General features: G+C 39.1%; 1 protein-coding gene across 1 annotated transcript in view; it reads left to right on the top strand.

The window, feature by feature from the left end:
- Positions 1 to 16,381, top strand: part of cacna2d2a (calcium channel, voltage-dependent, alpha 2/delta subunit 2a) — a 159,209-nt gene that overhangs the window by 110,340 nt on the left and 32,488 nt on the right. Inside the window, exons 6-7 of the mRNA XM_078248746.1 lie at positions 7,400 to 7,531; positions 7,754 to 7,811. Coding sequence (XP_078104872.1) covers positions 7,400 to 7,531; positions 7,754 to 7,811 — 190 coding nt within the window. The remainder of the gene's footprint in view (positions 1 to 7,399; positions 7,532 to 7,753; positions 7,812 to 16,381) is intronic.

Genomic DNA, 16,381 nt, shown 5'->3' with positions numbered 1-16,381 from the left:
GGCCATTATAACATATTGAAAATATAGGTTGTAAATATGCCTTTATAAAAAAACAAAGGTAGCAATTATGTGAATAGTGTACACATGGTATGTGACTACATTAGTGTTTGCGTGAGATTAAGCAGCCACTGTTCCCAGCAGGGAATAAAGAAAGCCACCAGTGAATGTGGAAAGCCCTTTCATTGAATCTGAAGTTTAAATCCACAGCATGCGCCGCCTTTTCCGGCAGCCTAACGTCATGTGTCAGTTTGCTATTGTAGTCAGGCACAGTCACAAACTTGGATATCCGAAATGAATGGTGATAACTGGCTAACTGTGTGCAGATGAAAGAGCAGAGCTTAAATGTTTTGCATGGAGCGATTAACCCACCCACCACACAAACCAATTATTACCACCCTTCCCTGTACCTGAGTGTCCGATTGCTCCTGTCGGAGTTTTAGGACCATACTGCTGGGGTTACAAAACTAGGTTTACTTTACTTATTGCAAACATCTAACGCATACCATCATTTGTTGAGATGGATTTTCCACTTTTTGTGCAACTATAGTTTTCCATGAGTTTTCCTTGTTGGTGAATTCAAGGATGCTCCAAAACTTCCTGCAATAACTGATTTATTTTACTACTTGGGAGCAGCAGGGGGGGGGAACCTCACCTTTAAGATGATATGGCGAAACGTGTTAGCAATGAGTTGCTCATTTACACAGCCAGCAGATATGCACACTATTAGCATTCTTTTGGAGTGGTTTAATAGATGCAAGTCAAATATTAGGTCCCCTTGTTTTTGCTCTCCAACTCCTGAGGGAAAGATCTGGCTCTTTACCTGCTAATTGCTGCACTCTTACCCAGCTAGTTGCTAACCGTGTTGGTCTTAAAAAAAAAAAAAAGAAAAAAGTATGCTTTGGAGAGTGCTCAGCCGTAATGTGTAGGCTAGGCAATAGGCTAAAAAGTTTCTTTAAACTTCAATTAACAAAGAGCCTAAACCAGCAGCAAGCTTGTACTCCCTGCCCTTTGAATTGTAGCCTCCATTTTGCTACTGCTCTCTTGATCCGTGGTTGGATCCCGTCAGGAAGCTCCTAGCAAAAATTCATCCAATTCACCTTTTGTAAAGAGCAATTTGCATGGGATATTTTTAATGTGCAGTGGAAAATTGTGTAACAGATGGAGTCAACGCAGTCGTATGTGATTTTAAGAGAAAGATTTGCATGTGCAGGGATTCATATGAGTGAAACTACCTCGGATGTCTCATCTTGGTCAAAATGGATCTGGAGAGAAGTCAGCTCACCTAGGGACAAAGGCAACATTAATAGACAGACTCAGGGCTGTTCACAAAAAGGTAATGTCAAATTATATGCTGTGGCACCAATTAGTGAGTGTTCCCACTTTACCATATATTTCTATAAGAGCATGCTACATTTGTCATATTAAGTCATGAGTTGTAAATCTAAGCTTGAGCGAAATGTAAAACGTCATCTTTGTGTGAGTGAGTGAGTGCACACAATACATGCAGCTTGTATTCGTTTCACACGCAGAAGCTTTCCTGTCAACCAACTCCCGCCACACTGGAGACCAACACAGCCCACCTCAACATCAAACCAGATTTAAGTGGGAAGCCAAAGTGATTTGTATGCAAAAAAATAAAGTAATAGAGAGGGATAAGGGAAATGGAATTTTAAAAGTTAAACCAAAAGAGAAGAAAGACAGTATAAACACTGCTGGCTGTATTTGTCACTTGAATTTACAGACTCCTTTCTCCCTCTTCCCCTGACCCATCCACCCCTATAGTGTGTGCCCAGTGAAGGGGCACTATCATTTACCAGCACACTAATTAGAACAGTCAGCACAGCACAATTCCACTTCACTCACCACCAGGCTCACAAATTACATTTCATGTTTGTTTACTGCTCTTTTAATTAGAAAGAATATTTGGAGGGGCTCTCTGGAGGTGTGGTGAAATCTCTCCCTTCTTTCTTATTCTGTATATTGAATAATCATCCCTCAGAGAAATACCCATTTGCCCCCCCACTTCACAGTCTGAGATTACCATTTAGCAAAACGGAGGTCCTCGCTGACAAATACACTCATACTAAATGCTATTCTTGAGTGAAACTGCTTGAATCCTTCACATGAATTTTAATTATAATTAGTTGGTGTGCTGTTTCAGTTGCAAATAAATTCCTGGAGACCTGTTTCGTAAAGCACACTGCAAAGAATACAAATTAGGTTATACAGTATCTTCTGGACATTAGTTTTCCCAACCAAGGCTACATAGACATTTTTTCTCTGGGAAGCCTTAGACTTTGTTTTACCTTATCGTTGTGGGTGCGTGAGCTGCTGCCAGTTCCTGTTGCTGCCGTTTTCTCTGCAGGATGAAAGGTTTAATGTTCAGGCACTTCAACACTCAGCCAAGCCACAAAGCAGCCCTAAAAGTAGTGTTAGGGATGGCTGGAGAAAATGCGGACCCAAAATGCAGAGGCGGAAACTCTGGATAATTTTGATGTTTTAATAAACTAAGAAAAGGTAAAAAACAAAAAAACAAAAGAGCCCTGAAAAACAAGCAGGCAAAAAAAAACAGGAAACCAAAAATAAAGTCCAAGAAAAAACAGAAACTCTAACACGAACCAGGAGGACAAACAAACTGGAGACAAAACACACAGGAATACAAAACAACACACAATGATCTGACACAGGACAAGAAGAACACAAAAACTAAATACACAGGGTAACGAGGTAACAAGAGTCAGGTGACACTAAGGCTGGGAAACAGGTGAAACACATTAGGGCTGGGCAGAACAATCAGAAAAGGCAGGAAAACACAAGACATAAAGTAAAACCAGACTAGACAAGACATAAAACTAAACTATCAAAAAAAAAAAAAGAAAACTGAGCAAAATACAGAACAGAAACAGACTACCAAAATAAGATAAAACACACCAACCCATAACAAGAAGAGAATAGAAGGAGAGACAGAGAGTAAACAGGAGAGAGGGGATATGGAGAAGGAATTGGGTTGACAATACAGAGAGACACAGAAGGAGGTGGTGCATGCAGATGCAGAGATGCTGGTCTGTAAAGACTTGTGAAGAAATGTGCAGGAAGGTGTGGCCTTATCACTAAATTGCAACAAAACATTTTCTCACCTTTAGTGTTGTTTGAGAACTGCTCACATGGAGCTCCTTAATTTATCCAGCGTAACTATTGCACTGTTGCTGGAAATACTTTTTGCTGTTGAATTTTGTAATAATACTGCGAGCACCACAAACAAAATACTATCCACCTTTATTGTTTTGGGCTGGAAGCAAAATAAGCAGATATCTAAGGTAAGGTCAGGTAAACTGAACCTTTAAGTGAAATGTCCAATGGTTTAATCTGAGTCTCTCTTTACTCAGAGCTGTAAATTGTCAGTGAATTATAAACGATTTTAACTCCTCTTATTTTTATGCATTACTTGAATGGTGTATGAAAAATAACTGTCCCTTTAAGATATGACTTTGCGAAAATACGCTGTCTGGATATTAACTCACTGAGATTCAAAATAGGCTGTATTTGTCTCAGTCTGTTTATTAAAAAGCAGAATATGTAAATGATTCATGGCGATGACGGTGATAATTGTTATGACTTTTCAAACAGACTTAGCTAATAGCTTCAGCTCCATTACCATTATGGATGTCTTATGAGAGACTACTTGTGTTTTGCTCTGATATATTACAGGCCACAGTGCCTTTTTACTCCTCTGTGTGTACAGTAAATGCGTGCGCCTATTTCTATAATGTATTAATACAAGGCATAAGGCACATATCGGTTTAGATGGCTCTTTATCTCGGGTATATCACTGTGAATAATGTGTGTGTGAGGGTTTGGGGGGTGGGGTCATAGGATGGGGGGGTTGAGAAATGATCTCATGCAGAGATGCTCCATAAATCCCACTCATAATTGTTACCCTACTTGGTGTGTAGTCTTGCTCCATAAAGGGGCAAAGCCAAGGGTGCACTAAATGTCAGGGGAGCAGCGCGCTGATGAATTGCCTTTTTAAAGATATCAGAGAGAGAGGCGCGTTTCACGTGAAAGATGAGCCCAACACAGTGCTCGGAGGCCCTGTCTCCCTGTGTGAGCATGCATCCCCCCCAGGGGAAATTTGTCTTTTTATCAACTGTCCAGAGAAGTCACAGCATATCTTAAATGAATAAATCAAAGAGAATTAGTTTGCTCTGTTCTCCTATCTCTGATGTGCCCGTTTTTTTCTGAAAAGATCAACTGCAGGTGTGTGTGTGTGTGTGTGTGTGTGTGTGTGCGTGCGTGCGCGCAGCATTGGTCTGACAGTAGAGGTGGCTCACATCTACAGCTGACTGGTTTAGTTTTAGCTGGCAATATAAACACACATACACTTTGGTCTGTCTTATTAACTCTTGATTGAAATACCAAGACTGACCAACACTTGGGTGTGAATAAAGACACACACTTGACAGACAGACAGACACTGACCACCATCAGTTGGGACAATAAAGTTGAAAGTTGCTTGTGTGTGTGCAGCCCTGGGCAGCAGTGCAGCTGATAATCCTTGCATAGCCAGAGGTTGGTTGATACCTTGATGTTAATCAAGGTAGCTGAGATGGTGATAGTTTTAAAAAGAGGACACAGGATGTTCTTTTTGCCCTTGGCCTGTACGGGACAGCTGTCATTACAGACCCAGTGCCTCTCCAGATAAGAGCACCTAGGACTTCACTGCACAAAGGCTGCTGCCACATCAACCTGCTGTGATAGCTCATAATTAAAGGATAATACTTTTTACACATTAATCAGATGGCTTTTTGACCACAGAGTATTGCACGGCCTTGATGAAATTGAAATGGTTTGGTCGCATGATAATCTCCACACACAAACATCAGTAAAATATAGCCGCTGGTCTTGCTGAAATGAATCATAGAGTCATGGGAGCGACTTTGGCAAGTTTGATAATTCACAGTCAAATATTGCAGAGATACTGAAAGTCTCTTTTTAGATCTTGAGACCATCTGTTGGCAAATGTAAACTCTGTGTTATGAAAGATAGAACATAAAGCTGTTTCACTTTCTGATTCTGGAAAAAACGCAATTAAGTTTGCAGCAGAAATGTCACTGGTACACATTCTTCAGGAATTAGTCCTCAAATAACCACACAACAAATAGCTGACCAAGCATTTGATTAATAAGATAGAACTTATTGTTTTTCAATAAATCAAAAGTGATGTTTTACAATGATGTTGCAGCTTCAGCTGTTCTCACAACTCCAACTATAAAACCGTAATTTCAACTTTTCACCGGCTAAGTTGTTTACCTACAAAGCAAAGGACAAATCTGATCTGTCATTTGTTACATAATGTGAAAACACTTCAAATGATCAATTCTTTGACCTCTAAGTCTTCGATTCTGCCATTTTCAATTTAGGAGTTTGAAATTAATTTTATGTTGTGTTCCCTCTCCTTCCCTCATGAACAACAAATGGTCTTTTCAGTCTGTGAAAGCATCCACTCATTCGTGTTAATTTCTGTGTTGCTTTCCATCAATCGTCCTCCCCCCTCTCTCTGGTTTTTATGTTTATCCCCATCTGTAGGGCTGCCTCTCTCCTCCTTCATTCTTCCTTTACGTCTATGAATTTTGAGAAAAACATGTTGAGGAGCTCCCCTTGGTGATGGCAGCAATTTGGCTTTCATATAGTACTATCCTCCAGACACTACTTAGTGCTGCAGTAGTGAGTGTACGTGCGTGTGTTTGTTTGTGTGCATTTGTTTTACAGGATGCTAAAGAGTAATGGAACTTTTGGAGAGTTTGACAAGTTGGAAGTGAACATTCAGCTAAGAAAATAAATACAATATTATGTACAGTATTTTAAGTAATGTCATGTGATTGTGATTATTCAGAGGCTTTCATTTTACGGTAAAGGAGGTGAGCAGTGGATGGGGAAAGGTCGTGGCGTATTTCATACCTCTAAACTGACAGCTCGTCAAACACTGAGCAGTAATGGAAAAACATGGGGAAAGTGGATAATGATTGTTTATTTGTGTGAAATTCAAACCAGGGGTTTAGCAAAGCTGGACTTGTCGGTTCAGAGGCTTGTCTAGTGTGGGTTGGCTGAGTAATTAAATCAGAGAAGTGAGTGAAGTTCTCCTCAGCTCAGTGCCTTGTCTTTTTTCCTCTTTAATCAGGTAGCTATTAAACCTCTGATTGCACTCCCCATTTTCTGACTTCAGCTTAGCTATTAAACACAGACTGTGTGCGTGTGTGCGTGCACGTGTGTGTATACACACATTGTTAGGAATAGAAAAAGATAATTTGGATCAAAGAGTGAAAGAAAAAGGACAGTGTAAATACAATATAAGTAATATGATTCTGAGTTAGAGAGGAAACAAGACACACGTTGACGTGGTCGTAGTGTTATTCCACTTCTTGTTGACTAGATGATGAATACTTCTCTCCACAAGCAATTTCCCAGAGTACATGGGCCTATGAGATATATTTGTGCCCTCACGATTTAACTCAAAACACACACATTGATGCATGCACAAGCTTTTTCTTTTTCATCATCACGGGCCCACAAATCCTCTTAACACAAATACACATTCATGGACATTTGCAGAAATAGTTTTTTTCTTTGCTATCAAAAATTCTGAAGTGGCTTCTGCCTCCACATGCTGCGAGTGACATATGACCTCCTCCAAGGCCATCTCAGATTCCTCCTCCTGCACTCCTCAGAGATCACCCAGATTAGACTGATGCCCGGCCACCTCCGTCCGAGCTGCCTGCATACATCCATTCTTATGTACTCAGCTTACTGCTGCTGGCACGGACAAGGTTGTTCAGCAAGGAGAGTTGACCTTTGGGCTACTAACAGAGAAAACCTGATGTTTTGTACTTTGGTTACACTATATTTAGGGCTCATTGTTTTCATTTGTTATTTAAAATCAAGGAAATGTATTTGTTTATTTTTAATATTAGAAAAACAGGTGTAAAGAAATCAATAATAAACTGGGTTTAAATCGGATCATAAACTATTTTCAGAGTCTGTAGTTTAAGCATTTATTGTCTTTTTAGACTTACTTTAAAGGACTATGGCACATAAGAAATCATTTACATTCTCCTTTTTTCATTTTTTACAAACAGAAGCATATTCTGAATTGTGCTCATTTCAAGAGGATCTTGTTTTCTTTCTTCTGAAAACTGGGGTTTATATTGTCCTCTTGCAACAGAAATCACAAAAAAAGTTTGGCTGCATGGGGACATTAAAATGTGGGTGAAAATGTGTTTAAACTTTATCATCTCCTTTTTTCTGTCTTAACTTATCCAACAGAAAGCAATGAGCCTTTGCTATTTGCCAATTCACCTTTGTGAGTCTGATTGTGTGTGTTTATCGGTGTGTGTTCCTACAGCCCCAGTCATCCTAAACGAGTTAAACTGGACCCAGGCACTGGAGAGGGTCTTTATTGAAAACCGTAAGGAGGACAGCTCTCTGCGCTGGCAGGTGTTTGGCAGTGCCACAGGAGTGACTCGATACTACCCAGGTAGGCCACAGGGTACTGAGTCAACAGTCTGCCATATAACTCACAGCAAGATAAAGTCTAAATTTACCCTAGGGCTCCTCAGCTGCAGAACATTGGCAATATCTTATCAGATGGCTGTACTGGTAACTGGATAGACAGAATGAAATTATGATTACTTTGATCTAATCTGATATAACATATCCTACACTCTACAGCATATAACTTATTTCCTTCTCTCTCCAGCCACTCCATGGAGGGCACCCAACAAGATTGACCTGTATGACGTACGCAGAAGACCTTGGTAAGTGCCATATTCATCAGGACCTGTTTCAGTGCCATTTTATTTCTTTTCTTCCACTGTTACTGCCTATTGGCCATTTTAGGAAGAATACCTTAGAAAAAAAACATACATTATATCCTCAACACTTTTTAACATTGAAGTATTTATTATATATATATATATATATATATGTCATATATATATATATATATATATATATATATATATATATATATATATATATATAGAGGTATTTATTTCCAAAATCGGCACATTTGGACTCCTCAGGGGCATTGATGGAGATAGAAAGAATGGTAATAATGTACTGTACTTCTGAATAATCATCACAAAAAACTAACTCAGGCCAGCTTTTCATAAAATATAGAAGAAGAGTTGTTTACTCACTGATTTTGACTTAACACATTCAATTTAAGTTTACATAGTAGCATCAACAGAAAGAAGTACAATAGTAAAGAAGTACATTATAAACACATTTTACTCAGAATGACTAAATCATCTCTTGATGTGGTAAAATTTGTATAGAAATTTTGCATATTTCAAAGAATATACATCTCAATTTGACCTTAATTATCCCAGTGTTGGAAGGTGTGAGTCTTTCGGCACCAGGTGAGTCCAGCTGAGTGTTGAGAGTAAAGGAGATAGCTTCTAACCAATACAAAACGGCAAAAGCAGAGTAAAATTGCAGAAATTTAACTTGTCAATGCAACACCTGTGCTGTCAGCAGCAGCACTTTCATGCTGTCTTAAAATTGTAAAACTGTTGTGATCTGAGTCCTCACACACACATGCTGTAAGCACATTAGATTTGCATGTATGTGTTATAATAGAGGTATCCGTACACTTTGCCACTGCATGTGATTTTTGTTATAATTTTAGGTTTTTCATAGTCTTCTTAATTCTTTGCTCAGTTCTGGAATAAAAGGAGTAACATACTTACTGTCTATATCCTTGACGTTCCACTTATTTAGGCCGGATAGCCGTTGCTTTGGGCTTCCTTTGTGTTGGCATTTTAAACTCCGGTCGATTTATGAGGACTATGGTTGACTGCTCCTCAGATCTCTGCAGGGTAAATCCAGACAGCTAGCTAGACTATCTGTCCAATCTGAGTTTTCTGTTGCACGACTAAAACTACTTTTAAACGTACACGTTCCACCAAAACAAGTTCCTTCCCGAGGCTATTTTGCAGCTGCACCGCTGCTTTTCTCCGGTGCTTAGCACCGCCCATGACGATTGTGATTGGTTTAAAGAAATGCCAATAAACCAGAGCACGTTTTCCTCCCATCCCTGAATGCTATGTAGAGTAGCCAGACCCTCCTCCAGCGCGCCTTGGAGGAGGGTCTGGCAAAGCGAGACTACATACTTTCATACAACTATTTTCAATAATTACATGTACTTTCTTCACTGCACTACTCTAAAATAATCTCTACAACAGTAGCATAATGTATGCATCAATGCATCAATTTAAAAAATGCTTCTGACAATGCCTTTATTTAAAACAAGTAACCCTTTTTAAATGTGTTTTCCTGAACTGGCTGCTTAAGGGATATTTGCACGTTAGAGGGCTTTGTGAATGTAACCACATGCAAAAAAACCTCTTAAATGCAGCCTTACATTAGGATTGCTGTACAGTGGTTTATCTCTGGCTCCTGTAGAGCCTGGAGCTAAATAAAGGATGTTGTTTAGTGGAATGAGATCAAAGCATTTTCCCGGCTCGTATTTCTCTCAGTAAGAGATAATGTTGATGCATTGTCTTTTTTTACAAGGACAAAGCAAGATAGAGGCTAATGTTTTTGTTTAAAGTGCCCACCTTTGCCTGTGGTTCTCTGTGCAACAGCTGATCACTGCACAGAGTGCCGGGGCTGGCGAGTGTGATGGGCTGGACAGAACTAGGCTGCATTCAGCCAAACAGCCCCTTCACCCACCCGCCCAAGCTTTCTGTCCACCCTTCCACGTTCAATCTACCTGCCAATGTCACATCGGCTTTGTGGCAGCCCTGCCTGTTGCCTGGTTACAGGTTGGAGTGAACTGGACATAATCATGACAGCAATGTTGATTAGACCTGACCCCTTTTTCCATCTCTGTCTGGATCCAGCTCAACTTAAGTGTTTGTTTGAGGTCAGCCCAGACTGTCGGATGAAGTCAACAAGCTCAGACCAAACAAATAAAAAAGACAAGCAAAAGAAGCCTGTTCTGATGATTCAAGATTCAAAATACACATCTTTAAATGTAGCCACTTCTAAAAGAGAATGAATCCTTTCATCTTTAGAAGTAAATTAAATGTTATTTCAGTCGCTGCAGTTTAAAGGCACAGTCAAGGTTCAATTTATTCATACATAATAACATTGAAAATACAGTGCGCCCATCCTAATCAACCAGCACTGTTTACCAAAACATAACAACATATATACCTATAAAATAAAACCATAGATAAAAACATAAAACTATATTCCATAACACAACTATTAAAAAGAACCATTCAAACAACAACATCAAAACAAAGATTGAAATCAATTATAATCACAGTTTGTGGTTGTACTATTGTATCCCTTGTTGGATAAAAGAAGGAGAACAAGTATCAGAAGACTCATTAATATGTTAACCATGTACTAAAAAATGCAGATATATTCAGATATGGCTGAAGAATTGAATCTGTCAATCAGTTTTAAGGTGATAGCAGGTTCTCTTTGGAGTGACATTTCTGCCTTTTTACCAAAAAATAAATAAAAGTGATGGCCTATTACCTCAATGTATCTACAATCATCAGACTAGCAAGGTGTTCCCTGACAGTTTAATTAAGTTAACACCGTAAGTCTCCCTAGTGCTCCACTGTCACAGTAGCCAACAGTGTAAACATGAAAAATGCTGGAAAACACATGGCACTGTGTAACAGGATAAGTTAAAACAAGGACCCTGTCTCTGATCTGCCAGCGCTACAACCGAAGTACACCCGAGTTTAATTCTCTTACACATGTTTTGACTGGGGGACTCCTCCCGGAGACAGAAAGGAGGAAAGAAAGAGAAAGATGAGGGGCACTGCTGAGCGGCAGCAGTGTGTGTGTGACAAGGCTAGACGGAGGAAGAGGTGTATTTTTGCAGGAACACCTTGTCTCCCCCCCTGGTCTTCCATGTTTGTCACTCTTGTTGAGCTTTATTTCATGTCGGAGCCTTCGACATTACTGTGGCCCGTTGCTTAGCAACTTGTGCCCCGCTGCACTGAGTAGCGGGGCCGTGTCAGGGCGTGTCATGATATGTCAGGTCAGACTTGTGTGATTATAGTCTAACATGCTGTCTCTCTGACTGACACTCTGTAGCAAGGTCAGCCAATCACACACGCTCACAGGGGTTAGGTAAGCCTGTCATGTGTGATCATGTGACAGCAATACAGGAGATAGCAACATCCGTCACGAGGACAGTAACTCAACAAACATGAGCATCTACACAAGTTGTACGGATGGTCATGCAAGTGTTGAGCATGAGTTGTGGTTTTCTTAGTAGCCGTACAACGTGTGCAAATGCTCAGGTTAAAGTCAGACTGAAATTTGAATTCTCCTTACTTTTTTGTGTACGTGTACAAACTGTAGTTATACTTCAGGTATTGTGTATATTTTATCATTTAAAAAAGGATGAATGAAAAAAGGATGTTTTTGGCATGTTTTGAGGAAACAGCGTCTATGCTTCAAGCGTCTGGATGGGTGTTTCCCATGGCAACAGTTGAGTGATCTGAGGCATTGCTAGGAGACGCACTGTCAACTTGTTGGGTGCGTGCCTGAAGCATGTCATGTTGAATAGCTTCTGGATGTTGATACAAGACTCAAGGCCACTATGGCCACAAGTGACAATTACAGCATAGTGGTAAATGCTAAACCTTAGTGTAACAGTAGCACAAGTAGACCAGAGTTCTGAGAGTGGTCTGCAAAATGTTAGTTGCACACCAAGTTTGCTAACATTAGCCAACGTAAGTTAAAACCACTAAGGATGCTTTGTTATATATTAGGGCTGTCAAACGATAATTTTTTTTAATCGCGATTAATCGCCAAATTCCTATAGTTAATCGCGATTAATCACATGTTTTACCACATGAATAAAATTCTATTATTTTGCATTTCAGAACTGTTTTTAAGTACATATTAACAATGGAAAGCCATTCTTACCAGTGTATCTTAATTGGGAATCAAATGAATGCAAAGAAAGTTACTTTATTAACTTGACTTTAAGATTTGTAATTGTTTATTATTTATTTACTGTAAACAAAAGAAAAATGTGTGAATCTGTCATTATTGCACAATTCCTACAAGTACCTAACCAAACTGAGATGTAACACTAACACTTTGCTTATACAGTACAAAGAAAATGGTCCAAAAACCGGATGCCACAGCAGGACATTTGTAACCTTTACGTTTTTCTAATAAGGAATGTAACAATTCTCCTGGACAGAAAAGGGGGTGGACAATGTCCCAAATGACAAAAAGTTTAAACAAAACGATACAAACAACACAGTCCTAAAACCATATGCTGATATACATAGTCAATATAGTGTGCAGTAACTCCTAAATAATTTTGATTACTCACTGACGTCCAGTGATCACTGGTTAATGAGACAGCGTTTGCAGCACTTTGCAGCAGTTCCAGTTGGGCTGCTTTCTCCGTGTCAGACAGGCTGTGTATGCGTGAAACTACTGTCCCCCTCGACAACTTTTTAAAAGTAAACTGTCCATTCAGAATCTTATTGGCATCCATTTCGGCATCTCACGCTCTCCATCCACTCAAAAGGTAACGTTAGCCTACTACTCTTTGGCCGGCTCGCAAGCCCAAACAAGTGTGTGCAGCGTGCCTGTTGTTTTGTTTCCGGTCTAGCTAGATCCGGTGTGGTATTGGAGTTTTTCTAACGTTACTAGTTGTTGCAACAGCATGTGAAAAAAACTAAGTTTGCTAGGCCAAAAAGAACGTTAATCTCCCTATAAAAAAATGTACACTGTTAAAATGGGTTTGCGTTAATGCCGTTAATAACGTGTTTAACTGACAGCACTATTATATATATATATATATATATGATTTGTTTTTAACATTTGGGAGGTTCCATCCATCGAGCTGTAAAGGTTGTACTCCACTCGGAAAGTGAAAGCTAGCAAGCTAGGCTAAGTAGCCTTAACTTGAAAAGTGGAATCTAGCTTGCCAGCGTTAGCACTGATTTCCACTAAATATTACTTTTCGTTCATGTTATTTCAACACCTAGTCATCAAGAGCTCATGCACATGCAGTGTGGTACTTGTCCAATGTTTTGCATTGCTAGCTGTCTCTCTTTCATGTGTCAAATTGTGGCAATGGCGAATGATCATACTGTCAAAATTCACAGCAACAGGTAGTTCTGTAGCCTCAGCACTCTGTAGCCTACGTTATTCTGTGATTTGAAGTATCATACTGATTAATGAAGGAACTGAACTTAAAAACAATTTTTAATGCCTACCCACACAAATATTAGACAAATTAAGTTAGGCTACCAGTACCAACATTATCTGGGGGTACCAAACATCTATGCTCCCTGGAGAGCGCTAATGTGGGGAGCACTACATGTCATTGCAGAAAAATAAAGTAAAATTGAAATGTAACTTTTTTAGTAATTACAATTTTGACAAAGTAAGCAACAAGTCAAAACAAACACCAAGAATAAACATACACGTGTAAACAACATACAAAAAAAAGGCTTAAAATTCATGTACAGTAAATAATGTACAAGCACATCAGTACTCTTCTCCTCACAAACTCACAGATACATCAGATCACATGTGCTGATTATATGCCAGATAGATACTGGAGCTTCACAAATATCACTTTCGCAACTGGAATGACAGATGCCATCGCAGGAACATGCTTCAGTAACGTTTTCACTGACACTGTCTACGGGAACAGTCTCCCAGTCAAAGATGTGATTTACTATTAAGAGTAAAAGTATAATTCACGGCCAGTTTGTGGCGTAATAGACCTGTGGCTTTCCTGGGATGGATGGATGGTGCCGTGGCTGACCTGGCCAAAGCTGTCTAGGTGCAACTCTGTGGAAAAAGATCAGAGGGCCGTATGCCTCCACAGATGGGCTCTCTCCCTGTCTGCTCTCCCATCAACAGCCCCAGGAAAATTAATGGTCCAGTCAACACCCTTAATTGTCTCCAATTGCTCTGACATTAATTATTAACATTTGTCCATTATAATGTCTGTTCGTGTTATCAAGGGAAGCGAAGCAGAGGGTGAAGTGAGGCAGAGGGAGAGGGAAAAGCATAGGAGCAAGGAGAGAAATAACCAGAGACAGGCATGAAGTCCTGTTAGCCAAGCGTTACAAAGATCCCATTACCTTTCAGGTTCACAACAGCATGTAGGCTATATCACATATTGATTTCTTCAAAAAGTCAATCTAACCTCTTTGTAAATATTATGACTGTTGTTCAATCCTCGAATCCCCGAAATACCATTACCAGTATCTCCTCCTTTCAGTCTCTTCACCCTACTTCAGGGATAAGCAGAGTCAAACATAATGACCAGTGTGCTATTGGTGAGACTGAAAGGTAACACAAGGCTTTAGCAGTCCAAATAAAATATGTGACATTTTAGTTTCAGCACAAAATGTGAGAAACACAGCTGGAGAATTTTTATTCCATCTCAAAGAGCAACAGTAACCGACCATTACTTGTCTACTAAGTATTGATGCTGATGTATTCCAATATGCATGACTAATTTAATATGCTGTACGTATTTGCCAGAAAGGAAAGTGGTTAAAAAATTGAGCATAACATTTTGTGTGTTCCTTTTGGGCAAACCCGAAAATATGGAAATGTGAATCCTAGTACCAACACTTCCAATAATCAACAGAAAGTGGAATAAATAAACGGCAGACATCTCTTTCTCCTGCAGGCTCTCTGGGCGCTGTCCTCCTATATATATATATATATATATATATATATATATATATATATATATATATATATATATATATATATATATATTTTTTTATCTTAATACAATCTTTATTCGCCTGCCACATCCACAGGAGCACTAAGAGAGCAGCAGTCCATAAAATAATAAGCCCATCAGCACAACACAAATCCACGCACACATGGAAGCATGACACAAACACACCTACACGCACACATGCACAGCTGTCTTTCTGTTATATACAGTTCTCCCATTATTCTGTGATTACTCTGTTTACAGCTACTGTACATGGTGGATGCATATCAGAGCTCTCACTTTGAGGAAAATGTACACATTAAAGTGTGCAAACACAATGCAAATGCTACTGTATATACATCCCATTCATTTTGTGTATGCCCTGTACAATAAACATGGTTCCCAACATAAAAATATTGAAACATGAACATACACACTCCAAACATACATTAAGGTTTTCCTGTAGCACACTTACTGTAGCACATTCAAAATGAGCCACTCCATGGATCATGCTACATGTATCTATTGCATGTTTCTGAAATGTATGTAGTACATAATTCCTCCAATTTAAATGTAATGCTCAACACTTTGTGGAATGGGCCAGGGTGCATAAACACAATCTCCTGAGAGAGTTAGCCCCCCGGCACAGTTAATGTATTGATTTTACAGCGCTGCGCCATGATAAAACTATTTCATGAATTCCAATGAGACTCCTTTACCAGACTGTTGCAAAAGGAGCAAAAAATACAATCACCACAACACCAAATATGCCATTGTGTTTATTGCTTGTATAATGCATTTCTTTTAGATTGATGACGCAGGGTGGCGTGTTGTAAGGGTGGGGGGGCTGTGAAGGTTGCTGCTTAGAGCGATTCCTCGTTCCACTTCAGTGTAAAGAGCACATGTCTACCGCACACACAAGTCAGGCTTGATGGTATGAACACGTTTACATCATGACATACATGATGAACGTTATGCCTTTCTGGTATTTCTTTATGGGCATACAAGTCACTACTGCTGCTGTGACCAGACCTGTTTTTTTTTCAATTTATTAGCTTAATAATATATCATAAAATGAAAAAAAGAAACCTCTATACTTTGCTCAATTATTATTTCCCTTATCAATTAATATGTAAAATATAATCACAAGCCTTAGTCTTACATATTGATTGTTTTGTTCAACCAACAGTCCAAAAGCAAAAAAAAAGATTGACTTATAACTTTATAACAGTAATGTTTCACATTTGTTTTTTTTGCCTAATAACTGACTTTAATGAATAATTCCACAGTGAATTATAGGGTTGTAACAAAAAATTACAAGACCATAAGCTGTACACGATATAAGGTCACTCTGGGAATGGTACATTTAAATGTATATTTTACAGAAAAACAGACCGTACAGTGTCAGTTAAAAATAAATGTTATTCCAGCATTGCAACATGTCACAGTCTCTATAATATTCAGAAACATGGTCACTTTTTGTGTTCTTAGAGGCTTCCAAGCTTTACTGTACCATATGGAATATTCTTTATGTACTTATAAGGACTAGGTAACCTAATTTCTGTTTGTGTGTGTGCTTTATTTGTATTGTTCCTGTGGTTGGACCTTGTCTGAAACTGGCTAGTTATTAATTGC

This window comes from Sander vitreus, chromosome 4 (genome assembly GCF_031162955.1).
Source record: "Sander vitreus isolate 19-12246 chromosome 4, sanVit1, whole genome shotgun sequence".
NCBI lineage: Eukaryota > Metazoa > Chordata > Actinopteri > Perciformes > Percidae > Sander > Sander vitreus.
This window is presented reverse-complemented; position numbering and strand designations above follow the sequence as displayed.